Source organism: Plectropomus leopardus, chromosome 1, assembly GCF_026936395.1.
Source record: "Plectropomus leopardus strain MGB_pleo_1.0 chromosome 1, ASM2693639v1, whole genome shotgun sequence".
Lineage (NCBI taxonomy): Eukaryota > Metazoa > Chordata > Actinopteri > Perciformes > Serranidae > Plectropomus > Plectropomus leopardus.
The window spans coordinates 19,551,174-19,578,263 of record NC_142176.1 but is presented as its reverse complement, the minus strand read 5'-3'; the positions used below and the strand labels follow the sequence as shown (position 1 = coordinate 19,578,263).

The 27,090-nt window shown below is 38.1% G+C and overlaps 3 protein-coding genes across 5 annotated transcripts in view; 1 reads left to right on the top strand and 2 right to left on the bottom strand.

Moving 5' to 3' along the window:
• plekha7b (pleckstrin homology domain containing A7b) overlaps positions 1–1,263 on the bottom strand; it is a 96,092-nt gene extending 94,829 nt beyond the window's left edge. For both annotated transcript variants that reach the window (XM_088077215.1, XM_088077206.1), the window contains exon 1: positions 1,124–1,263. The gene's annotated coding sequence lies outside the window, so the exon portion shown is untranslated. The remainder of the gene's footprint in view (positions 1–1,123) is intronic.
• nucb2a (nucleobindin 2a) lies at positions 626–9,246 on the top strand. The gene is made up of 13 exons (XM_042483686.2): positions 626–766; positions 1,145–1,285; positions 2,756–2,863; positions 3,196–3,328; positions 3,492–3,595; positions 4,039–4,224; positions 4,771–4,861; positions 5,032–5,090; positions 5,177–5,269; positions 5,379–5,468; positions 5,587–5,757; positions 6,467–6,527; positions 6,691–9,246. Exons 1-13 carry the CDS (start codon positions 743–745, stop codon positions 6,945–6,947), a joined length of 1,518 nt encoding a protein of 505 aa, XP_042339620.2. The 5' UTR covers positions 626–742; the 3' UTR covers positions 6,948–9,246.
• A 685-nt stretch (positions 9,247–9,931) lies between these two features.
• caprin1a (cell cycle associated protein 1a) lies at positions 9,932–19,603 on the bottom strand. 2 transcript variants are annotated; one of them, XM_042482704.2, is made up of 17 exons: positions 19,426–19,603; positions 17,785–17,919; positions 17,349–17,411; positions 16,297–16,383; positions 15,634–15,875; positions 15,356–15,438; positions 15,070–15,228; positions 14,937–14,989; positions 14,400–14,483; positions 14,098–14,259; positions 13,302–13,410; positions 13,069–13,130; positions 12,626–12,757; positions 11,537–11,696; positions 10,708–10,896; positions 10,475–10,581; positions 9,932–10,334 (listed from the first exon to the last, which is right to left on the bottom strand). In XM_042482704.2, the coding sequence occupies exons 2-17, from the start codon at positions 17,917–17,919 to the stop codon at positions 10,248–10,250; spliced, it is 1,914 nt and encodes a 637-aa protein (XP_042338638.2). In that variant the 5' UTR covers positions 19,426–19,603; the 3' UTR covers positions 9,932–10,247. The 2 variants fall into 2 exon arrangements, with proteins under 2 accessions (XP_042338638.2, XP_042339186.2); XM_042483252.2 differs by lacking the exon at positions 12,626–12,757 and having other exon boundaries at positions 19,426–19,602.
• Positions 19,604–27,090: the final 7,487 nt, after the last annotated feature.

Genomic DNA, 27,090 nt, shown 5'->3' with positions numbered 1-27,090 from the left:
AAAGGGTTGGTTGAATGTAAAGATTTCCCACAAACTGCAAGAAATTAGAAAAGGTGTCAAAAATTACCTAAAAATTAGTTTTAATAAAGAATGCAAGAGAGAGAGAAAATGTAATATGTTATACACACACATACACAAACACACACACACACACAAATATACAAGCTAGAATTGTTATTATTATTATTTTATCTATACATTTTTTTAAAATATTTTTAACCGGTTTTGGGTTTTTTTGCAGTCGTCACCGTTTTTCCTTTTTTTTTTTAAATGCTAAATTTCAAGTAATTTTCTTTTAACTTGTACCTTCTCTCTTTTGCTCTGGTTTCGAAGGGTAAATTAAGAATTAATCACCCATCTATTGTCAGATAGACCATTTATAGATCCCAAATAGATCTATGGTTCAAATTTTGGTACAGACACTTGTCCTGATGGGATTCATACTGTGGAGGTAAAAAAAAAAAAAAAAAGATGAATACTTTGTAAGGGTTAATATTAGCTGCAATCGATCGATCAGAAACAAGAAGTAGCACAGCATCTTCGAAGTCACCGCCCACCTGCTCCTTCGTCACCTCGCCACGTACTATTCAATGCAACGCAACATGCTAGTCTGTTTGACGGACAGCTGAACTGACCAATGCGGTGAGCGCTGCCACATACACACAACGTAAGCTGCTGACTAGCGAGCTAGCTGCCGACACAACTCCAGCTGAGAGGAACCGACGAGAGGAAAACAGAGCAGATGAGGTCCAGGACTCACAATAAAGTGAGTAATACCAGTGACACATATTTATCTCGCTCTTTAGTTTAGCTTTTAACATTGGTGTCATTACTTTGTAAGGTAAGCTGCGCTGCTCAGACTGATAGCATACATGAGTTAGCTTAAGTGGTTGATTCTCATTAGCCTAATCTGTCAGTGGCAGTGCTAAAGCTAAGAGCTTCTTCTGGATGCCAGGAGCGAATAATGTGTAAACTATGCAGGCTACACGAGCTTTTTAACAAGGATAACGCTAAATCAGGAAGCTGACTACACAATGACCCGTGTGTATCCTTTGACACATTAACCGTTTATCTTCACACACTGTGCAATATATTTAATACTGTAAAATGCAACTATTCTGACCTTAATTGTTCCCATTTCCAGATGTGTTGGAGCCGGGCCCTTCTCACCGGCTGGACTCTGCTACTGGTCCAGCTGCTGTGTTTAGAGGCTGTGCCCATCAGTATGGATAAGACAAAAGTCAAAGAGCCAGAGAAAAAACCAGAGGAGCCTCCAGCTAGTGTGGTAAGAGCACACCTGATGCACACACACCTTAATCAGGGGCATCACAGTGGAGGGGCAGCGGGGCAGATTACCCAGGATAAGAGGGGAGGCCATCAAAAGCCTGAAATGAAAAGTTTGATGTTGTCTCCCCCTTAAAAAAATCTAATTATTGATATAACTAAATTAAAAGTTTTAGAATATATGAGTTGAAAGACTGAAATTTGTATTTAAAAAAATAGTGGAAGCTCTCCAACACCCCTTTCATCCCCCTAAAGGCACAAATGGTATATTCCATCTTGTGAAGGCCTCCTTGCCTGGATGAAATATACTCTTATTGAAAATTAAGAAAGAAAACTGTCCAGCTTAGGCTGAAAAACCAGTTCATGCAAAATAGGCAAACTGAGCTCAGAAGTATGACATCATGTGAAATATATGTAGAATTTAAACAAGAGCTTAAACCGGAAAAGTGGCTGTTACATGAAAATCGAACGTGCCTACAGGCTATTTGTGATTATGGAAGTCGTTGGAAGATAAAAAGGGCTGGATAGAAACCAGAGGATCTGCAACCTGTGATGATAATTGTGAAGAAGATGTGTATCATATTTTGTCAGAATGCAAGTTTAATGAAATGTAGAGAAAGGTATTTGCCAAAGAATGATTTAAACCACCCATCTATGTTTAATTTTGTTATAACATGTATTATTATGTAAGTAGATTTAACAGTATATTTAGGTTGTGGTAATTTAGGATGGGCCTTTTTATCATGTTATACACTAAATGACTCAAATGTTCAGAAAAATAATCAGCAACCCTGATGTTGTGTCGCTGTTATCAGCTGTTTCATAGGCAGTAAACAAGACAGAGCTCAGTAACAGCACCTGCACTATTGAAAGATTGCCTGGTGTCTCTTTGTGCTACAATTAAATTACCTAAATCAGAAACTCCACTCAGAACTCATGATCTCACAAATCCATTTCATCATCAGTGCAACAGCCATGGTACACATGTCGAAGCTTTGTGCAGCCACAGATTCGAATCACTGGGTTCTGCCTTAGGAAGGGTTGGTCCATGGTAAATATTGACATTTTGGCTTAGCACAAATAAATTTGTAGATTCTGTTTTGAGGTAAAAATGCATACAAGTGCAACTTTTTTATTGGAGAATAAATAAGTGATATTTAACCACAGAACAGCTGCCGCATATGGCAATTCGCAGAAGGCAGTAATAACAGTTTAGACATTCACGGCAAAACCTGTCATCTCTACACAGAAACACCTGGACAGACAATCTGTCATACTGGACAGCAGCCGTGAAAACAAAATATTCTGTTGCTCACCTACACAATCACCAGTACATCAGACTTAACTTAAAGAAGTGCTGATAACAAAACATAATAAACAAAAAAGATGATTTTTTGTAGGTTCACTTGGTGTTTTATGTGTAATATAGAAATAACATTTTAAGTGACATTTGATTTGCTACATTTTACAGGACACTGGACTCCACTATGACCGCTACCTCAGGGAAGTCATTGATTTTCTAGAGAAAGATCAGCATTTCAGAGAGAAGCTCCACAACACAGACATGGAAGACATCAAGGTATCCTGCTTGTCTTTTGTTTAGTCTTATCAACATGGTAGGATGTTTTCATGTCTTCACCTCCTCTCACCGACTCTTAAATCATAACTCTGAATACTAAATTATGGGCTTTTACGTGTTCAGCGGTGTGATACATCTAGGTAAATCATGAATTTGTTGAGATATACTACCAGTTTACCAATAGATTTTGTTCCTCTTTTTTTTTTTTTTTTCAAATTTGGTCCTCTGCTAGTGGACCGAAAGTTTACACAGTACAGTTAGTGAAGTGTTTAATTAATCTCCCCAAAGTAAAATAAGAGAAATTAACATTAACTTATTCATGTACAATACAGCAAGGTAAGTTGGCCAAAGAGCTGGACTTTGTCAGCCATCATGTCAGAACAAAACTGGACGAGTTGAAGAGGCAGGAAGTGAACCGACTCCGAACGCTGATAAAGGCCAAGCAAGATCTTGAAGGAGGGAATGGTATGTTGTGTGACGAAAGTTGCATTTTATTTTGTTTTAAACTGAAAGAAAATACTATGTTTAAATACTATACTATAATGTTAGAGGTTAATAAATGACGAGGAATATTCTGTTATGTCTCTGTTTATGTTTTTATTTACGTAACTGATTATCCCCTGAACAGACATAGCAGTGGACCACCAGGCTCTGCTCAAACAGTTTGAGTACTTGAACCACATGAACCCGCATACATTTGAAGTGGATGACTTAGATCGGCTCATAAAATCGGTAACTCTCATTGCTAATTCATGCCATACAAAATGTTAACACCGCTCCGCTAATTTAAATTGCCTCTGACTTCACTGACTGAAGTAATTGGGAAAATGTTTAGTAGACACTATAGAAATGTTGTATCATGGCACAGCAGAGAAGTTAAAATACAACTGCTGTATTTTTAAGCCACCAATAATAACTAAAGAATGACCTTATGTTTAGTTGTAGACAGCTATACTTTTTTTAACATCCAGGAAGGAAAGGAGGGCAGCTGCATGTGTAGAGAGGAGCAGTGTCATTTTGGGAGCCTCCTGTGACCTGCTTTTCACTGATAGCTCAAACTGTCAAGAGATTTTTTTATTATTTTTTTTTAATAAAGTACAGTATTCCACTATATTAACTATTAATTTAAAGCAAGGTGGATTTTTAACTGTTGTAATTTTTACCTGTGTATCAAGGCCACTAAAGATCTGGAGAACTACGACAAAGAGCGGCACGAAGAGTTTAAGAAGTATGAAATGATGAAAGAGCACGACAGACGGGAGCATCTAAAGACACTGGATGAGGACGAAAGAAAGAAAGAGGAGGAGCACTATGAGGAGATGAGGAAGAAGCATGCAGACCACCCTAAAGTCAACCACCCGGTTAGTCTGTTTCAAGTGCACACATAAACATGAGTTTTATATTATGATGTTTTGTTTTAGTCAACACAACAGTTAAGGTAGCAAATTTTAGTCCAGATTTTAATTGTTTAGTTTTTGCAAAGAAGAAAAAGACATGTTATCTTCTGTGCATGGTTGGGTTTGGATTTCTATAGAGGGCTTTTTCAGCATTTACATGTAAACTATCTATCAGGATGCTGAAATTTGGTGGTATTTATTAGCAACAATTTATCTATTTAACCAAAGAAAATGAAACACCAACTATTCTCATAATGACTAATCATTTCAATAATTTCAGCAAAATGTCAAAAATTTGATGGTTCCAGCTTCTTAAATGTGAGAATTTACTGCTTTTTTTTGTCAATTTATGATAATAAATAAAGAGTTTGGGGTTTTATAGACTAAACTAAGTAATATTGATAAAATAAATAAAATAATCAGATTAAACTAAAATGAAAATAATTGTTAGCTGCAGCCATATTTTTTCTTCAGCTGTCATTTAAATTTAATATTTCTTCCATATTGCAGGGAAGCCAGAATCAGCTAAAGGAGGTGTGGGAGGAAGCTGATGGCTTGGACCCTGAGGATTTTGATCCTAAGACCTTTTTCAACCTGCATGGTAAGACCCTAACTAACCAGCAACTGAGGGATGACGTCCATTTATATCATGCTGTCATTTGTACTGTATAATGTGATATAATTGTAATTATAATATCATCTAATATACAGTATATAACAGATAACAGTGTTTTTGTTCACCAGTCTTTTTTATTGTTTTTAATAATGTAGATACCAATGGAGATGGCTTTTTTGATGAACAAGAACTGGAGGCATTGTTTACCAAAGAGGTAAAGCCATGGCATCTGAAAATTCGTACTGTTTCATATTATTTGCAAATGGTCTTTGCACTGACTGTTGGTCTTTGTGATTTAAGCTGGAGAAAATCTATGATCCCACCAACGAAGAGGATGATATGGTGGAGATGGAGGAAGAGAGGCTACGTATGAGAGAGCATGTTATGAATGAGGTACAATAAGTTAGACTAAGGACCCTGTCATCACAAAGCTCTTTTTTCTAGCATATGGATATAAATAGAGTCCCCAATCTGTTATCTGTTTGTCTTTTCGTCCTCATAGGTGGACTCTAACAAAGACAGGCTGGTCTCTTTAGATGAGTTCCTGGTTGCTACTAAAAAAAAAGAATTTTTGGAGCCAGATAGTTGGGAGGTGAGACACAATATATTCATTGAATTGACATTATTAAGAGTATTGTAATCCAAAAGCCATTTTGTTAGAAGAAGTAGGACTGTAATAAATGGTGCCACATCCACTCTGTGCTCCTCAGACCCTGGAGCAGAACCAGGCGTACACAGATGAGGAGATGAGGGAGTTTGAGGAGCATCTTGCTCAGCAGGAACAGGACCTCAACGAGAAGGCTTTTGACCTCCAGAAACAGAGAGACGAACTGGAGAGACAGCAGGAGCAGCTTAATGCACAGAAAATAGAGCTGCAGCAGGTGAGGGGCGGTGCAGTGCTGGAATATTTGAGTTGCAGTTACATTTTGCCACAGTAGGTTTACCCTGACAATATTGACTTTTCACATCGAAACCTGCTCGAAAACAGTGCTGACACCAAATCAGTGTTTGGAATCTAAAGGGTCAAACAGACATCTAAGGACTAGTAGCAACAAAGGCTGACTGTTGTCACCTCACTTCGCTTGTGTCTCAGCCAAAAACAAGACTTCAGCCAACTCTCCATATAACGGCAGCTGTGATTTGTATTCATTATTCAAAAGGGAAAGCAGAAAAACTCAATGGATAAAATAAGACAAATTTACCTCATCAGGTTTGTTTGAATTTTACACCCTCTTTAACTGGCATTTCTTTGCTTTCCTTAACTTCAGTTTCTCTTCTCATACACTAAGCTGAACTGCCAATGAACAGCAAATTTATTCACAGACACTGATTCAAAATAATGAGCCGTTGAAAAATAACCAGGGCCAATGGAGCAGCACACAGCACAATAACTAGGTTGGCAGACGCTTACAGCCGACAGTGGCCTTGGTGTGTCAAGGCCCTTACTGACAACATCTTCTGACTTAGCTAAAAATATATTTTCTTGAGCTATGATGTTTTATTGAAGTTATCAAATTACTGTGAATAACCGCAGTAGTGTGTGCAGTTTCCAAATATAAAAAAACCAAAAACATTTGAAACTCGTTACAGGCAGTTGAGCATATGGAACGGCTGAAATCACAGAAAGCAGAAACTCCGCCGGAGGTTCACGGTAAGCATTAATTGCACCATTTTGTCTGTTAATGCTTTTTATATATATATATATATATATATATATATATATATATATATAGATATATATATATATAGATATAGAGAGAGAATAGATTTTACTGGCTGACCTCTGACAGTGTAAAACTGCTTCTTTGTTACAGTCGAAGGAAATGCTATTCCAGAGATGCATGAAATCGACAACCAGTTGCATCCTGAACAAGAGGCTCAAGCACAAGAACATCAACCTGCACCCCAAGATCCTCAATATATACCTCAGGAACATCATCAACAACAACAACAACAACAACAGCAGCAGCAGCAGCAGCAGGACCTGGCACAGCACGGTCTCCCCCAGACACACCAGGACCTGCCACCAGGGCACCAAGAAGCCGCACAGGGCCAGCATAACCTGCCATAACAATGCTCTCAAAACTTGAACCTCCACAACAGGACATTTGCAGCACCTCCACTCCAGCGTGCAGAAGAGCATTTCCTTCCGAATATTAGGCCTCTTTAACCAGCATGACTTAGAGGTTTGAAGGACATGAGGTGAAGGAGAGCAGCACAAAAGGAATCTCTGCTGAACCCAGTGTTTGATAACTGTAATCCTTGGATTACATAATGGAGTTACACTAGCAAAATCACCAACCAAGGACATCCTAAAATGTTCATACTTACATTTTCAAAGAGTGTTTGATTACATTACAAATGAGCAAGAATGTTTGGTAATACAATTATATATATAAAAAATAATAATAATTGGTGAGCTTTCTTGACCTGCTGTTTTCAAAGCACAGAACCTCTTATCAATGACAAGCCACTGGTTCTGCAGCCTGGTAGGTTTGAGCTAACAGCCTGTTGGATATGCTCAGTGCAGCTGTTGATGGGGGATAAGGTGTAAAAAGTAATTTAAATTTCATCATTTTGAGTTTGACTTGACTCTCAGAATACTCCCAAACATCTTAAAACAAGCATGTAATGGCTGCAACCATGTACGCTCATGCATCCACACATTGTCCTTTTTTGCCAATTGGCATGGACAGTTGATCAGCTGTTCTCTGACTCATGACAAAGCTTTGCACAAAATCTTGGGCAAGTCTGTGAGTCCATTTGGAAATAATCCATCCCCACTGCCAGTCTCATGTAATCATAATCTACAAGCCTTCGATCGAATTTTTGTGGAATACATTTTATTTTCACGACTTCCAGCTGCAGCTGTCCCCAAATATTACTACCTTTTAACCAGAGAAGCCAGACTGCTCAGTCTTTACACTTTTGTCAAGATTTGCCAATACTTTTGTTACTTTCTTACTCTTGATTCTGGTTGGTTTCATAACTTGTCAGTCGTTTACCTATCTTCAAACATTATAATTTCATATGTATCATTAAAGATTTTTTGAGTTTTCTTAACTGAGGAAAATGCTCTGCCCTAAAAGACGTCAGGTACAGGACTACAGGAACTGGCCATTTTGGAGCCACACTGAAGCCGCTCTGCACTGACTTTGATGTCAAAATAAATTAAGGTGCTAGGTTCTTTTAAAAAAAAAAAATTAGGTGTGACATTTTTACGATATCATGACAGCCGAAAGTCCTGAAGATGCTTAAATGGGAGCTTGAGGTTACTTTCAGTGCACTGGACTTCTGAAATCATAGATTAGCTTTTAAACAGTTTAACAGGCATTTTGATTTTGGTCTACTTTTCATACACAAAGTGTATGCAACTTTCATGAGTTGATCATTATTGATCGTGATTTTTAATTTGTTCTATATAACAGTTTTGTTGATAAGCTTGTTTTGTCGATCACGATCAGGGTCGTAAATTAGCATCAGTCACCAGCCAAATGCTGGTAAAATATGCAAGTGGCTGCTAGATTTGCTTCACTCGCCAGCCAAAAAAAAACAATGGTCATCTATTGAGTGGCTGGTAGATTTCATTTGTTCCACCAGCTATAGGAAGGAAGGTAGACAAAAAAAACTTAATTTCCAGCCCTGATAAGGTTGCAGACTTTTGCTCCTATGTTGGCAAGCATGTTTCATCATAGTTTTCTTCAAAGTATTTTATTGAAGCAACTGCTGGATTTGGTAAATATGTTCAGTTTATTTCAAGGTTTTATTGGAAAAACTAGCAAAGCCCTAAGCTGATAAGAGCTGATATCACCACTGTCTTTTTGTTGTCTGATTAATATTGTCTGTTAAAGTCAAAGTGTTGTATCATGAAAACCTCTGAATTTGCATTGATTTCACATCATTATATTTGGCACATGACAGGTACTATTTGGTATTAATTTGAAAAACATGTCATGGCATATTTTCCCCCACAAATTACCTGTTTGGTGTAATTGCTGTACTATCCAGGTTGCTTTTTATCCATGTAATGTCGTGTTTTTTTTCTAGCTGGCAAACTGGCCATGGCAAACTGGTGTTTACTTATTGCCACTTTTTATTGAAAAAGGCTTAATTTGCATCCAGTGAGATAACAGGTTTTGCCATGTTGTGGTTTTACTTTATACAAAATCTAGATATCAATACAAACTCTTCTTTGCAGTATCATTTTGTTTTCTGTGTGCCAAGTGTTTCTTTGAGACAATACTGCATCATCTTTTGCACAAAATGTATAGATTGTGTTTTCCCGATCGCTTGCTGCTGGATAAAATACAGTCATTTGACAAAATTGTACACCTCAGTTCAAGATAATAAACAGTTATGGTGATCTTTCAGTTTGTGCAACAGATTGTATCACTTAATGAATTAGCTGTCAAACTCTTAACAGGACAGTGTAAAACAACAAAGTATGGTTAATTTACACATACAATATATTGAAAATATAAAACTATGGCCCCTTATTTGTTGAAATAAAAAGCTTCAGTAAGACCATAGTCAAATGTACATTATAGTATTATTCACCAAGTGTTTCATCCTAAATTCATGTGTTGCTGCACCAGTTTTCCCCACGATTTTCTTATTATTCTGCAGACCAAAAATTATACCCAAGTCATTTGAAAGATGCTATAAATCTACACAGAGTGGCTTTAATTACCTGATCACACTGACAGAAGACTGAAGGGCTGAGTGTCAGACAGGATCCATCTCTCCAAATCGCCAACAACTGTCAACAACTGAAACACACCAATCTGACATGTAAACGCATACAGAATTAAACTGCAGAACTCACAACTTCAAATTCAGGAAAGCAGGACAGTTGTATCGTTAATCAGAAGGTAATAGAACACAACTTTATTGAAACAGTCTCAACCAATAACAGCATACAAAGAGGTGATGGTGAAAGAGGTGACAGAGGGCTAAAAACCAAAAAAAAAAAAAAACACGATGAAAATTATAGGATCGAGAAGACTGTGGCTGACAGCAAAGGGCAGAAGAAAATCATTGACATGGAATCAGATCGACAGTGGCAGGGTATTTTTTGCATTTATTTTGTACAAAAAATAAATTAATGAAATCTTTCAAGTTTACAGGAGTATCTATTTGTTGATTTATATCACACAGACTTGCTGATAATCCTACATGTGGTGAAGTTCAGCATTTTGTGTTAGAACATTAAGAGGATCTGGACAGACCAAAAGCAGGCTGACGCTGATAAGTAGGCCAAGAGTTAAAAAAATAAGATTACCAATGAGAAACGAAACACTGTTATAAAAGTGAGCTGGGGCGAACACATTCAAAAATCCTGAATGTTAAACATGGCGCGACTTGACGGTCCTTAGGATCGCATTGTTTGAGCATTTCCTCTAGACAAACCTCGAGGTCCTTGGGCAGCTCCCCGCTTGTAGTTTTGTTGATATCCCTCCTTAAGGAAACAATTGGGATTTAAAATAACTGGTCATCTTACAAATCTGAATACATACTGCACTGAACAACAGATAAGATACTATATGAGCTTCTTGGTGCATAAAGTGTATTTCAGTGCATAATGAAAGGAACCCTTACCCGCTGGTAGGTGTTACTGGAATAGTCCCGAGACGTGTTAAATTGGGTTTGACCATAACCACTGCTGGGAGCATTTGAGAAAGGAGGGCGATAGCCGTCATATCCACCTGATGACAAAAGACATTAGACTTTATGGCAGACTTGTGTGACCTCAACATGTATTGTGTCATTACAATGAATCACGAGGCTGTGTGACTATTGTATCTCTGTAGAACAAAGATTGAGGCTTGTACCTCTAAATCCATTGGAGGAGCCCCGGTATCCATTCATCATGCCACGGCTGTTCCTGGGTCCACCTCTGGGCACAGCCCTACTGTTGTAAAAAGACTGACCTGACTGTCCGAACCCTGCACCTGGAGAGGAATCTTCATGGCTTCCTGCTGATGGCATGACCTGGTCTTGGGGCTGGAACCCACCAACAACTGGAAAGACAGCAAAACAAACAGGATCATTAATAACTGATGCACTGATTGGTGATTAGTTAAGTAGGCTGAGGAGGAGATCAGCCACAAATTTACAGGGTTAGTAAATTATTGTATGTTATGCTATTAATATTTTTTAGAAAGAACTGTACACATGTATGCTGTATGTCACACTGGAAGCAGCATTTCGCCTCTTTGATTTTGCAATGATGGCATACTGTCTAAAATTACACACCACAGTGGCATGATTCTGCCGTTGTTTGGTTCTCTGTAAAAATGTAAAGGAGATGCACAGAAGGGACTTTGTAGTAGCCCTATAGCACAATCTCAATTGTGTATTTTTTGTAAAAAGAGCTTTTGACTTGTAGCACTGAGCCCCTATAATCCCGACACATTATTTTTACAATATTTCATTGTACACGCAAGTTGCAATCTATTAACACCTTATTCTCATAGGATAAAATATATGTTTTAATGATTTGGGGGGCTATATACAAAAACATACACAGAAACATAATTTCTCCTCTTAAAACTGTTGGGTGCATGTATGTCGAAGTGATGCCAAACAATGTCAACAGCTTTTCCAATGTAAATCATCTGCTTGGTCTAAAGATGCAACCAGCCAAAACTACACCCTTACCTGACTGTAATGTCTCCTGTGGGATGTCAGGCTGGTTTACAGAACTCTCTGACTGGCTGCTGAATCCTTGTCCATAGCCACCAGGAAACTGGCTGGGCTGCTTCAGAGGATCTGCTTGGCTGTCAGTGGCTGGAGGTACGGGTGCATTCAGATTAAATACCTGAAGAGGGAAAGACAAGTCTTCTGTATCACAATTAGAACTTCCAAGGAACATCTGAGCAGCAGCATGCACTGTAGGCTTGGAAATGAGGGGACATATCAAACCGTTGCACCAATAGTCAACCAGGTTTTTGCTCTCACATTCTCACACTGCCCAGGCAAATCTCACACTAAAACATTGCAACACCAAAAGTGCTGAACACTCATATAATGCAGAAAACGATTTTGACTCCAGAATACAGCTGAGTTTTTGACAAACGAGTCTTAAGTTCTTCCACAGCGCTTCTTTGTTGCAGATCAAACAGCTGATGATCCAAAAGCAGCAAAGTGAGACAGACAGACAGACAGAGCAGAGCTTCTCCTCATAGCACCAAAGTGCCCAAACTAACAAAAAGAAAGATATTCAGCGATGGAAAGTGACTTCTTTAGACACAGACTACTTTGTTTTAGTTTCATGTTAAAACAAAGTCAGACTTAGGCCTACTCATTTTTCCAAGTATACTGATAAATAGCACACAGCAAAAGTTCAACTCAGAGTTCTGCAGTCAGGAGAGTTTGGCCTATTATCACCACAATCGGCTTTAATTTACCTGAAGTTTGTTTAAGATGGAGCTTTTCAATTCTTTTATTATTCTGGATTGTTTAATAAATAATAATTCATCATACGTTTATTACAGTGCAAAATACCATGGTCAAATGAAACTGTTAATGTCCACCTTTTTCATTTTCTAGGCCTTTAGTCTCTTCCACATGGTGACGTATACAGTTTATAAATTCAACAATGATATCGCATCGGTATCAGGTACCGATCGATACGCAAAGCCCAGGTATCAGCATCGGTATCGGGACTGAAAAAGTCTGATCAGTGCATCCCTAGTCTTAACATGTTTATGGTTATATTGTTAACTTAAACCCAGATAGAAAGCGTACCGCTTGCACTGACTGGAAGGGTGCAGCGTTGACATTGATGCCTCCAGTATGGGTGGGTTTGGAGACAGGTGGAAAAGCAGAGGACAGGGAGCATGGGGCAGGGGATAGCTCAGACGATAGAGACATCGAGGCCTGGGGAGGAGGGAAGAAGGGAGTTCAGAAGGAAAGGAAACAAGGATAGAGGAGAGGTCAGTGGGAGAGTTGGGATCTCTGGCTTTTCAAATTAAGGCTCCCCTCTACTTTATCATCATATTCAAATGATTCCACTAATTAACTCCCTGTGATACATAGTAAGTAAAATCACAAGTCAGAGGGCATCACATTGAAAACTTGTAGCCGTGCTTTGAAACATACTGCCCACATAATACAAGAAGTAAACTGTACTAACCCTCTTTCAGGCAAATTAAAACAACCACATCCTGTTGTGCTTTCAAACTACTTACTTGTGAGGATTCCTGTGGTCCAGATACTACACTTGTTTGAGGAAGTCTGGACTCTGAGTGGACTGTTTGGAAGGAAATAAAAAAGATAGGCACATAAGAGAAAAAAAAATTACTAACTGGTGTATTACACTTTTAGGTTAATATATCCACATCATACAACAGTGACAAGACCTTACCCCTTAGGATATGTGAGAGAATCTGTTCAGAGTTAAGGCAAATGAACTGGCACTAACCTGAAGGGCAGCCCATCTGCTGCAGGTCAACAGTCTGCACAGGCTTCATCGGCTGAGCGGACACGATGGCTGGGTCCAGAGCCTGGCCGTCAAACTCCAACATGGAGTCCTATGAAAATGAAACAAGAGTAAATGTATTGTTGGGTCATGGATCAGATGTAGTGGCAGTGCAGTCACAAAGTAAACTGGGATACTATACTTTAACTCAAAGATCTGGGTTTAATCTCCTATGTCAGCAGGCATTTGCCCTAAATAAAGATTCTGCATGAGTTGCTGAGAAAAAAGACCAGTTGAGTAAGTATCATCTTTTAAATTGTTTCCTAAAATATACTTTTATTTAATTGGAATTTGTTTAACCATATCTCAATCAGGTCCCATTTAATGTCTTTTACCAAAAATTTTCCGTTTCCATTTTCTTGTGGCCATGTGTGAGATTTGTAATCTGTTTTTTGAAAAGTAGCCCACATGCACATACACACCCAAAACCGGAGATTAAAGCAAACCTTGCAACAAGCAATCCAAGGGTGAAGAAGAAGTGTTAATTACACAAACATGGCAACGACATTGTAACTGGAGAGGCAATGAGATTTATGAACTTCTGTCACCTGAACCAAATTGAGTACTTCCAGTAGATGAGAACGATTCTGACACACACAATCACCTATTAAGTGTTACATGTGTGAAAAAGAAACTGGACTGCATTTGCGAAGTTCATATGAGAAAATAGCTAAAGCCTTCATCTCTGAGCACTAACAGCTCTGAGTTGGACATTGCAGAATATATTGGACCTTTTTACCTGCATAAAGTTGTATGTCCCTTGCATCTGGGCCATAAGATCTTGCACTGCCTGCTTCCTCACCACTGGATCAGCAGCTGGAGGGGGAGTGCCATGGTTCGCAGTAACGGTTGGTTCTACAACCAGCTGGGCAGGAGGCTGGTGCTGGAGGGAATTCACCAACTAGTGAACACACAGACACACAGGACAGGCATATTAGAAAGCAGGCAAATACGTACACGTTACTGAGAAATATGCACACATTACTAAGACATATGCACAGTGCTATTAAAGACTGTGGTGTCTCAGTAGTGTAGTAGTACCTGTGCCTCCACTGTCCACTCCTCCACTTGGTCTTTGTCTGCACTGCTGTATGTAGTTTCTGGAATGAACTGTCTGTTTACAAACTGTAACACAAGAAAATGTATTTTTAAAAAAAGTAATAACACATAATAATAACACTTTCAACTGAAAAGCTGTTATTTGAGGGATTTGTTATGCATTATGTATGTTATAGGCACAGGTTACCGCTATAAAGCCCCCTTGGCCAAGGAAAATACAATAAAAATTCCTTAATTCCCACTGCCAAAAACAGTTTAAATTACGGGTAATGATCCATAACATCTACATAAACATGATGCCACTTTGCACACAGCTGTATATTGAGATTTTTATTTTGTGTAAATTATTGAATTACATATTTATTCTGTTTTTTTTTTTAGGAAAATATACTGTATGTTTATTGTCTGATTACGGTTTGAACGGTATGTTGAGCCACATCTAAGCAGTTTTCTGTCACAACAGACAATGAAGTTTTTGGATCTGAATCTGAAAATACCTAGAAATCTTAGAAATCTTACCTCTGTGGTTTCCACTTGAATTTGCTCTGTGTATTTTTCAGTAGCTGTTCCTTCTGGAGAAAAATAAAGCAAACGTGAAGACATCTTTCTTACCTGGTAAAAGAAATAAATGACACATCTCATCATTAGTTACCTGGTTCTGATGGCTGCTTCCCACCATTAGACTCAGCCACAACAGTCTGCTCCTCTTGTTGTTCCTCCTCCTCCTCACACGTCCCATTCTGATGAGTCTGTGCTCTGTCAAAGTAACCACTCTGCAGCACTTTGTCCAGAGTGGCCTTCAGTGACTTGTCTGGAACAAAGACAGCATGACAAGTCAAAACATAACAAAAAGCATGACTAACTGATATACAAATGCATTAAGTGCCTAATTAATTGTGTTTATGTGGTGGGGAATCAAGAGCCATAAAAATATTTACATGTGGTCCCTGCCACAGCCTTGTCTCGGCCCTCAAGTAGTTCCCACAAGTGTACTGAGGCCTCTTCATATTGTTCAGTCAACCTGCAAATTGCACAGCAGGATAAATATACAGTTTGTTAATTTGTCATTGGCCCTGTTTCAATATCCTTATTTACTGAGCAGGTAGAACAAATGTACCAATTTTCACATTATAGCCATTTGGACAACATATTAAAGCAGTGATAATAATACTGCAGCTTAACTCATGCACATTTAAATATTAATGGCATCTCATACCTAACATCATAGTTCCTATCAGGTCCCACAAGTTTGTACAACTCATCTAGTGTTGTGAGGTCAGCGTCAGTGAGCAAAGGGGAACCAGAGGCATCAGGCCGTTTAAGGTCCTGCCTGACGTTCTCATCCCCCAACTGGTCCAGTAAAAACTGAAACTCCAAAACTGTCTTCAGCCGCCGTTGTTCCATCTCCTCCCTCTGCAGCTGCTCCCGCCTCGCAGTCTTCTTCACTGTCTTTTGAATCTGAACATACACAGTCAGACATGTCTTGATGCATTAAGTTTCACAAAATTTCCAAAAGAAAAAAAAAAAGCCAAGTCTCACCCCGTTCATTACTGCACTTGTAAAATCTAAAGTGAAAAGGTTCTAACAAGTATTGCTAATCAGTGCAAATCACTCTCCTGCTCTCTCAGTGACCTCAAATAAATCAAGCTTTTCTGATGCACTCTGTATTCAATGAATTTTTGTCATGTTTGGTTGCTATGATATGCAACTGTCTTATTCCTGGAGTATGGTATCAGTTATAACAGGTTGTGGTAACCTGAAATACAAAGATTTGTGATCTTGAAAGCAATAAATGTCACTAAAGGGCCATATCGCAGATATACAAGCTTTAAAATAACTGATCAGCAAGTTATGAGAACAACTGTGACTCAGGACTCACCTCTTGGCCCAAAGCCAGAAAGCTCTTCTGCAGTTCTCGAGCAAACTCAAGGTTGTTGGTGATCTCTTGGTACTTTGTCAAGGCATCCTTCAAGTACATCATGGAAAAAAAAAGAAATTTGTGTATCATTGAAATATATAAATTTTCTCTAGTAGAACAGGATAATCTTTCAGACCTAATTTATTTAGTTCCAGTTTATATCCATGTCTGTCCAGACTCATGATATATGTACTGAAGACTTTGATGAAATTTAACGAAATGTACAAAGTGTAATTTTTGGCAAATTCAAGTTATCACTATAATGACAAGTATGATTCCAGTGCATAACTTCCACGGAGAAACATGCTGTCTTCACTTGGAGAATATTTTTAGAGGAGCACAGAGGAGCGTTAGTGAGCTTCATCACATAGTGCAACAACAATCGCCTGAAGCTCGATATCAGAAAAACAAACGAGATTATATTGGACCATCAGGAGAACAGGATATAACACAAAGCTGCAGCCATGACAGGAAAAATGCTTTAATTATATGGATGCTATATGGATGTCTCTCACTCTGTTCCTAAGTCATGGCGTTGATTAATGGCCAGAAAAGTGTTTTTTGCAGAACACTATGATGTTCCAACGAAGTTGACCTTTGACCTTTTAGATCTAAATTGTCACCTCTTCATCATTGTGTCTTATTAGAAATTTGAGTGATTTTTTGTCATAATCAGCATTTGAATTCTTGAGTTATAGCCAGTGACCCTGACCTTTGACCACCAAAATCTAATCAAGTCATCATGAGTCCAAGTGAACATGTATGCCAAATTTGAGGAAATTCCCAAAGGTGTTCCTGAGATACCGTGTTCATGAGAGTGGAACTGACAGACGGACAGGCAGCCCGCAAACACAATGCCTCCAACCATTGCTATTTTTAGTGCTGAGGCATAAAAGGTATCCTTGTTATTATTTGTCATTTATTAATATGTAGGCGCACAAGATTTAATTGCACTTACATTGCAGCAAAATGTTTTAAAACATAGTTGTATACAAGCCATTTTCCTATCTTACCAGCTGATCCTGATTCAGTTGTTCTCCCTTACTCTTCCTTGCCCGACAATCATCCAGTTTGGACTGTAAGAATATTGAGAAACACAAAATGTGAAATTTACAGACAGATTAAAAAAAATCAAGCTGTCGCAAAAGAGAAATTGATTTCTCACACAGTTGGATGTGAAATGAAAGGCAGTTTCTGACCAAGCTGTAATGTTTTGCCAGCATAAAAAACAGAGACAGACTCAGCAGCTGTTCTCTGATGAGCAGTTCACACTGGTTAGCTTTCAAAATTTACTAGATGAGCCCTCTTGCTAAACATTAACTGACAGTAAGTACCCATTCTTACCTTTCTCAACTTACAGTAGACTCCTTTATCTGTGTTCTCCCAAATTAGTAAAAGGGATAATAATGTCATATCCTTTGCTGAGAAAGGAATGCGAACTAGAAATACCTTTTTCTTTTCCATATTGCGAACCTTCTTGTCGATCACTCCAAGAACCTGCTTCATAGCCTCAGAATTACTTCCACTTCCCTGGTCTGAAATGGCAGACTGGACAGCACTGTTGCCAATCATCGCTGAAGGCATCTATGGAGAGAAAATGTATTATATGCATTAAAAGACTTTAAATGTAGCTCATGAGTATAAGTAGAAACTATAGTGATATAGAGGTCTTTCTTTTGTAAGAAGTAGAATACTTTATTTTAAGCCACCAATAGCAATTAGGGTTATGCCCCGCTGTGTATCAGTTGATACTTTTGGAGGCAGTGTGAAACGGTAAAAACAAAAAAAAAGCAATATATCTGAAAGATGTGAGTTTGAAATGCGGAATACAAACGGTAAAAAAAATGATACTGACAGATAAGAAGATGAGAAAATAAGAAGAAAAAAACATAAAATCAAAGTTTAAACAGGTACAAGCATACAGATATAATGGTACATTAGGTCAGAGGATTTGGGGAAGGAAGTAGCATAATTTTCCAAAAACATGACACATTTCTTGTTATTTATTAAGCTGAGGGGCTTAAGGAGAACTTTCCCCTCCAGGAGGAAAGATACAAACTAAATTAAGATGTTACTTAATTTACAGAATTTGTGTTTGCGAATGCAAAAACTTAGCATTTAGAAAAAACGAAATTCATTAGATATTCAAGAGCACCATTGTCTGGATTATTATAACAACAGATGATATACCCGAGATTAAAGGAGCAGACTGAGTTAGAGGTTTCAAAGTAAGATCCCAACATCTTTTGTATATTTAATTAAAACGAGATGTGTAATAGTTTGTGGTATATTTGCAAATTGAGGTGTAAATGTCTGTGAGCTTAACAATGAGGCAATCTACAGGGTATATTTCATGTAAAATTTTGGGAGGTGCTTCCTTAGCCTCATTTGAGATGCAGTCACAAGTAAGATACTACAGTGCAGATCACCCCATCTTTGATTTAGGCAAAAAAATAAAAAACGATTATGCTTACCCTGAGGCGTAACAAAATACCTGTCGCTAAATAATGGCATGGTTAGTGGGACACTTGTAAAGAACCACATTGAGAATTTGACAGAGGAAGTAAGCCCAAATTAAAATGTCGGCCCTCTGTTCAAAGTTAAAAACCATAGCTCCCTTTGAGACACCGGCTAACCTCATTTGTGGGATGCTAGCAATGCGTAACTAACGCCAATTCAGACAGTGTCAGTAAACGACGATAGCTCATCTTTTTGGCTTCGTTAAGAAACAAGACTTTCACCGATGTAAAATTGACTACAGCCAATGTCACAACAGATTGAATATAACAATCAGAGACGCTGCTCCTAATCTCCCTGTCCCATTGTTAGCTCAAAAGCTAGCGTATCGGTTGCTGGGGCTTTAGCTAGCGGCTAATGCCCCGAGGTGACCAGACGTCGGTTAAAACTACAAAAATCCTTACGGTTATTCAGCCGACGGTCATGCTAAAGAAACGGCGTCGAAATAACGATTATAACTGAAGAACAAAGACCGTCTCGCTCCGCTGCGACAACTCGTCTCAACTACAGATGATTTATTCAACAAAAATAGGTTAAAAGGCCATTTTTTTGGCGATGACATGAACCCCATACCTTTATACTCTTGTCTTCAAAGAGATTTCTCTTGTCAAACTGGACGTTAGCTGTCGGAGCAGTCCGTATTTTTCACTTTCAGTGGTGTTTTTCTGGAAGGATGCTCAGGCTCACACTGGCCAATGGCTGGTTAGCAGCTGCCGAGCTAACGGTAGCTGCTACAAAGACCCCTCTGCTGACCTCAAGACTGCCTGACAATAAAATACTTATTACAATGGATGGAGGAGTCATCAGTCTAATGTTAGACCTGATGGTGCACACTTGATTTGTTTTCCATCCATGTCATCTCTAAATTTTCTTGATATTACTCCTATTCTGTCAAAAACATTTCACCTGATTTATTGGTGTCTGCAGGTCTTAATACACTGCAAGCCTCGTTGAGAAATTTGATGTATAAATTTATAGGTCGGCTGAACAACTCAGAGAATTGTATAATCATGGCTTTGACAAGCATCAAATTGAGCACTACACGCTATATGTCCAGGATATGGAAGCATTGGTATAGTAGTCTCCTCTGTGGTCACTGACTTTTTTAATTGTTTTTTTAAGAGATCTGTACATATTGTGTTAGGGATTTTTTATTTATTTATTTATTTTATTTTTATTTTTTTTATTAAGTGATTATTGCATTGTGAATATGTTGTGTATGGTACTTCTATGTGTCTTTTATATCTTTTGTATGTATTGTCTTGCTCTTATCTGGACCATTGAGTCTGTAATAAAGTTTATCATTATTATTATTATTATTATTATTATTATTATTATTATTATTATTATTATTCACTTGTCAAGTGGTGTCTGTTAGGGACTGTGTTTTATTTATCAGAGCAGGGATGTAGCTTTGGTGTGACCTTTTTAAATTATCATTAAACCGTATGTCGCGACCCTCGCTGGGGCTACAAATACTTTTCCTTGAGTATCCCTAAACGACTGGGGGAAAATGCATGACCCTCTCTCCACCATAAATAACCATATTTCAGTCTGGTTATGATAAATGGTGTGAATTTGGAGATTATTAAAGAAAACATCCCTTTGATATCCACTTGTGGGTTTTGGAGGTTTTGAGGATATTTAAAATAAATAGAAATTACAACCATTTAAAGTTGAATTTCCTTCCCTTCAGCCAAATAAAAACATTACTCCCGCCCGAGTGCTTAAAAACTTGTTTGCACTATCCCCTACCCTCATAAATAATGAAGAGTCCCTCATTTATAGGCTACTCACATATTTTTCTCACAAATGATGACGAACGATGATGATTTGTTATTAGAAATTTCAAGGTCATGTTCAATTCAATTCAGTTTTATTCATAAATCCGTCATCACAGATTTCAGTTTGCCTTAGAGGGCTTTACAGCATATGACATCGCTCTGTCTTTGGATCCTTACAATGACTAAAGAAAAACTCCCCCCAAATAAAACTCTTTAACAGGGTGGAAAACAAACAATCAAAAAAACATGACAGAAACCTCAGGAAGAGCTACTGAGGAGGGATCCCTCTTTCAGGATGTACAAACATGCACTAGATGTCGTAAAGAACAATAAAATTACAGTAGTATACTATGAAATAATGATGCAAAGAAAAGAGAGAGAGGGAGAAAGAGTCAACTGTTATGTTATATTTTCTGTGACATAAATAAATCACAATATAATGGTCATACTGTTCTGATGCTTTCTCCTCTTCTTTTGGTGAGGAAGTAAATAATCCTATTTCTTTGTTTTGTTTTGGGGTTGTTGTTTTTTTCTTAACAGTCCAAAATACTGCAATCACCCCATAAAAGGGCTGCAAATTGTTAATTTTTAATCATGAGGCCAAACTAAAAAAAAAAAGAATTACTAAAGAAAAAGATTATTAAAATATTAGCAGTAGTAGTAAGTATTAATAGCATCATGTTATAGGTTTGAGATCTGTAGAACCCAGTTGCTGTTGTTATAAACAGATTGTAAACTTCCAATGATCTCTCTTTGCGCTCTGATTACAACTGTGGGAAGTTAAATCTGAGATAAATTGATGGTGTTTTTTGAGGACAGATGGTCAGACTGAAATGAAAAAAGATGGCTTTGTAATAGCAAAACATGAACAGAAGATGGTGCCAGTGTCCCCTTTACTTGAAGGTGATCATGCTTAAAATGTACTGAAAAACTATGTCCGCAGAAGTCCTATAGCTGCTGTCTCTGATGGTCCTCAGATGTGTGTGCATAATAGTGTGGTTGAAATTTTAAATAAATAAATAAATAAATAAATTCTATGGCTTTTGGGCTGTATCACATAAATGTCACCAAGCCAAAACATATGCCAGTGTTTTATCAAATCAAAACTTAATACTAAAAAATTTAACGGATTAAAAATGTTCTGCAATACAGAAGCACTTGCATTTAAACCCTTCTTGGCCCTTCTATTATATTCAAAACTCTAGTTTTACTCCACCGTGGATGTATAATATTTTTTATAGATGGAAAATTCTGTAACATTTTGCATCACATGGTAAAATGGTAGCATAAGAGCATCAGTATTATCAAACCTTCAGAGTTTCAGACCTTTTCAATGAACTTTCACATTTAATTTTCACACCTCTTTTAAGATCCCTGTGTCTGGCTCTCTGTCTGATGACGGCCACGTCTATAACAAGTGAGGTGGGGGTGTACGGATCTCCAGCTCTACTCTCTGATGTGGGCAGCTGAGTAATGGCCGTACATCCTTCGGTGCTCCTCTCCTGCAGCACATCTGACTGGATTAAATATGTGCCGAGGATTTATTGGCTGAAAAACCACAAGAGCCCCACAAACACTCCGGCCCCAGACCATTTGTAGGGCAGTCCAGGCGAGCACAGGAATCCATCTGCAACCCCTCTGGCTTCCCCTTTCTTTATCCCTACCCTCCACTGCAAACTATGTATCCTTACATGTTTTTCTCCGAGACCTTATATCACATTTTTCTTTCATGCCATTATCCCAAACATGGTTTTATTTTATGATAAGTCACCGGAGTTGAAATCAGGATCTTGGGTGTTTTCAGACTTTTCGAGGGGGATGAGGGGCTTTTTCCACTCACAGCCACGCTTTAGATAGTTGGGCAGCATTAATAATTCATGGCCCACATGTGTTACAGACAGATTACAAGCATCTCCACTTAAGTACCGTCATTATCATTATTACAGCCAGAGAATTTTATTCACCAACTTGCAATTTGCGATTCATGTGACTGAGGTTTGATTTTTCGATTGTGGTTCCAGGGTGGATTTGTTTACAAAGCAGTGCTTTGGGACAAACTATGATTATTAGTATCTCCAGTCCATCGCAATTTAAAACCTAATGCACCATTTTCTTACTGCAGACCATTCCAGTTATGTCTTTGGTGATGTGGGTATTATTAAAGATGCAAAAAGACTCATAATGTCCTATGCCACAGAGAGTTGCAGTTAAAATGCTATGACTGTACTCTATCAAAGTAATGTCGGTTATTACATTTGAGTACTTATATAATAAACTGAAAAATGTCCAGCAACAGGCTATGCCATAAGAATACATCCCTGCACATTGAAAAGATGCAAAGAAACAGAATGAATGTTCTATTACATATAACCTTTTAAACGAAAACAAGAGACTATACATGGATGTAACCCGTTTGTGATCACAAACAATTTACACCAGCATTTACACCATCAATTATTGCAGAAAAGACACTGATTGGCGCATTAATATTCACCAGAATGTCGTACATTCAGTGTTTGATGCTCAAAATTTTCTGGCAAAGGGCCACCAAACCCCCCGATCCATGTGTTCCCACCAGTGTTGGAACGAAACCTACGCTCTTGAATATTTGTGTCTATCTTAAACCTTAAATGAAACACAGTACCACATCTTCGACAGTATTTCATAATAAGCCTCTCATACTCACATTGACCAGAAAATGAACATATACTTATCCCTGTATAAAACGACCTTGTAGACCTGTATGAGTGCAAAACTGTTTGTGTCTCATAATTAGGACTGTTATATGATTTTATTAAAGTATCTTCCGTAACTTCATGAGCTCCACGGAACTCGTGTCTGTCAGTCCTCCAAGTCTGATAAATTATAAAACAGATGTATCTCATTAAGGAAACCATACATACGCACTATACGTTTGTGCATGTACACAGTATATGAGTAGATGGTCATTGTTTATTGTTTACAGCTGGTGTGTCACATGTTAACAACTGTTAACAGGCAAAGGACAAAACTTATATTTATATGACTGAGAAATATATATATATGAATACTGAAAAAAATCTGTTTATTTGCTTTTTTAAAAAACTTTCAAGGTGGGACCGAATGTAAAAAAAAAAAAAAAAAATCACATTTTTATCTCCAAGTAAAAGTGTAACTTGTATACACAGCAACAAAACAAAGTTGGCAACTTGTATAATTTACAAGTTACCAAGTTTTCTCTGGATGACAGAGCAGCGGTTTCTCGTCCATGTTGCAAGTGTTCCTAGTTTCCACTTGTTTGCATGTTTAGGTTTTCTTTCATCACAAGTTCTTAATCTGCATCAGAGAGCCACACAGAAGTCACTGAATGCAGTAAACCCATTAAAGACATCGTGGTTTGATATATGTGACAGCTGGTTAAAAAGTGATGATATCGAGCTTCACTGCTGAACATCTGCTTTGCATATTACATAGTTCAAGAACAGTTTGCGACTTTTAAATTGTGTTTCTGTAAACTTAACCAAAGTGTTTGTTGATATTAGCATAAAGGCCAGACTTTAATGAAACATGTATTTTGGCCAAAGACATGCTACGTTTGGATAAAATCAGGAGTCAAATGAAATGATGAGTAAAAGATTTTGAGTTAAATGAAAACAAGTTATCAGTAACAATGGCACACTGAATTAGACAGACATTACAGGAGCAAAATGTTTGTTTTTTAAAGATAAGTTTTTTGGGCTTTTTTTATGCCTTTAATTGATTGGAAAGTGTGAAGGGGGGGGGTGACATGCAGCAAAGGGCCGAAGCCAGAATCAAACCTGCACCCACTGCAGTGAGGACACAACCTCTGTGCATGGGGCAATTGCTCTATCCACTGAACCACTGGGCACCCCAACAAAATGTTATTCAACACTAAATCATACAAAAAAGCTGCACATGTACAAATTCTCCAATGGTGTTTTAAGTAACTGAGGATGCATGTTCAAATATCTCTTCAACCACATTCAACACTATTTTTGAGAGAAAGAGAAAACAGCTTTTCAACATATCTCTGATGGAAATCAGTCTTTGTCAAGTGTCAGAGACTCTATTTACATATTGAAAATATTGTTCACATGTGGTAAAAAGGAGGCTGTGAACAACATCAATTACAGACTGAGTCATCTCTTTTTTTTGCTGCTGTTTTTTCTTCTGCATTTGTGTTCCCACACAACATCTCAGCTAAAAATGATCTGTTATATCTTACACACATGTGACAGCTGGCAGTTCAGCTGATTAAGTCTAAATCTCTGCTCAAAAGATCTTTGAGGCTTTAAAACCATATTTTAAAGTCTTACTTTTAAGATGTAAATAACTCACAAACCACTCTTGCTCTCCCACATTAATCATTCAATCAATTTATTTGTCATACGAAATCCTAAAATATGATTTCAGTGAAATGCAGTTGTCAGTTCAATCAAGTTTGATATTCAGAATAGTGTAGTGAAAATACATAAATGTCAGTGTTTAGGATTAGGCGTGGTCTTCATTCAGTATCTTTGTGGCCTGAGGGTAGAGGCTCTTCCTGGGCCTCTCAATGATATGTAATATACAATATATAATATATAATATAGCGCTATTATAACATTGAAATGCCGCCTTCGCACAAAGAAAAATTTTAGGCATATTTGTTTTGTTGTTGTTAGATGGTCAGCTATCATTGTGAGGAATGACGCACATAAGAAGGTGGAAGAAAGGTAAACTCTGACCTCTGACTTCCTGTTCTGCATTGCGTGACTAGTGTTGGCTCCCGAAGTCCAAACCTCAGAGCTGGGTCAGCACTAACCTGCTCTGCTCAGTGACAGAAATCCAACACACAAACTGATCTTATCTGACAGCGTGAAACCAGAGCAGACCTGGCATTCTGTCCTGCAGAGTCCAGCCCAGAGGGCATCATGGAAACTCATGGGAAGCCTGCTCGGAGCTGAAACACCAGCAGAGGTTCATAAACTTGCGACCACCTCTGAAAGTAGATTTTGACTGACACCTGTCAGTCATGGACATGGTTAGGGAAGCTAGTTCCTGCTATATAATTAGTAGAAAATGTCAGATCTTTCAAGATTATATCGATTCATACAGGAGAGATTAAGACAAATATTATTATTTAGCAACTGTTTTTTCTGATTTTTCATATACTTTGATTACAAAATGTTGCTTTAAGTGAAAAAAGAGTGCTAAAAATGTAATTATGTATGCGATACTCAAAGATTTGTCTATAACATTTACAAGGAATATTCAAGTGCAAGACTGGTACTGTTAATAGAGGAGGAAGAAACAATAAAGAAACAAGAAACTTTTTAGCCTTTGTGCAACATACACAAGTTAATAGGTATTTAAGTACATTTTTAGCTCCATTTCTAGCAGATCTGATTAAAGAGATATATCTGCACTTCAACATATTAAAAATAACACAGGGGCTACACACAACAGAAATAGTCGAAGGCAAAATAGCCAGCAGCTAGATTTTAGTAGATCCTGACCAGAGATGACAGGAGATGAGTTGAGCTGAAATACAAAGCCACGCACCGCTTTGAAACGTTCTGTGGTTTTTGTTAAAACTCAATCCATTTTGCCATAAAGCGGACGGAATGTGTCATGTTTACTCTGCATTTAGATTCAAATCAATTTGAATGAAAATCTAAACCCAAACTCTGTGCCAAATAACCTCCGCTGTCGGTCTGCGTATTTCAAAGATGTGGAAGAGTTTTGGACTTCCACTGTTACCTCGGGTGAAATCCAGCCCCGCTGAAAAACCAAAACAAAAGCGATGTGGAGATAATAATACAGCATGTGTCATCCAAGCAAGTCAAACTAGAAACATGCATGGATGTAGCCTGACCTTGAAGATGGTATCAGCAATCGACTGTGAACGGCCACAAAAAGGCCTCACCTCTTTGGATACTAGCTTATATTCAACCATTTGCATTTGAACAGTAGAAGGTACTACTTACAGATATAGGATGATAACTATAAGGGCAGGAAAAGTGAAAGCGCTAATGAGCAGAACTTCAATGGCCACAGCTTAAATCTAGTGTCTATATAAATAAAAGGGCAGGCAGACCAAGAGGACCTGTACAGAAAAAGGCAGCATGACTGCCCTGGAAAGACAGAGCTTAAATGAGAAATGTAATACACATTCATCGTACGCCAAGTATGAGCTTAAACAAACAATTGCAGACCTGGACAATGACAAATGCACGACTGTTTAAAATGAGTGTGCACAGAGCTCTGATATATGCATGATTGTTTCCTATAAGCATTCATGCAACATCAGGACACACAGGCGGCTGATGTCTGGTTTACATCCTTGACAAAAGTCTCTGTCATGACTCCCCTGTATCCCAGAATTCCCTGTGCTTCTGGTGAGACGTTTGCACAAAAAGAAGGAGTATCTGGACCCTGTCAGCGTTTCCCAAAAGACCTCAATTATACAGAC

Bases quoted from the DNA above. Each gene is read 5' to 3' on its own strand.
- nucb2a (XM_042483686.2), top strand. From the start codon at position 743: ATGAGGTCCAGGACTCACAATAAA. The intron at 3,329-3,491 runs GTATGTTGTGTG...TCCCCTGAACAG, and splicing joins AGATCTTGAAGGAGGGAATG to ACATAGCAGTGGACCACCAG. The intron at 3,596-4,038 runs GTAACTCTCATT...CTGTGTATCAAG, and splicing joins TAGATCGGCTCATAAAATCG to GCCACTAAAGATCTGGAGAA.
- caprin1a (XM_042482704.2), bottom strand. From the start codon at position 17,919: ATGCCTTCAGCGATGATTGGCAACAGTGCTGTCCAGTCTGCCATTTCA. The intron at 15,876-16,296 runs GTGAGTCCTGAG...GTGTATGTTCAG, and splicing joins TTCTGGCTTTGGGCCAAGAG to ATTCAAAAGACAGTGAAGAA. The intron at 11,697-12,625 runs GTACGCTTTCTA...TTCCCTCTTCAG, and splicing joins CCTTCCAGTCAGTGCAAGCG to GTATTTAATCTGAATGCACC.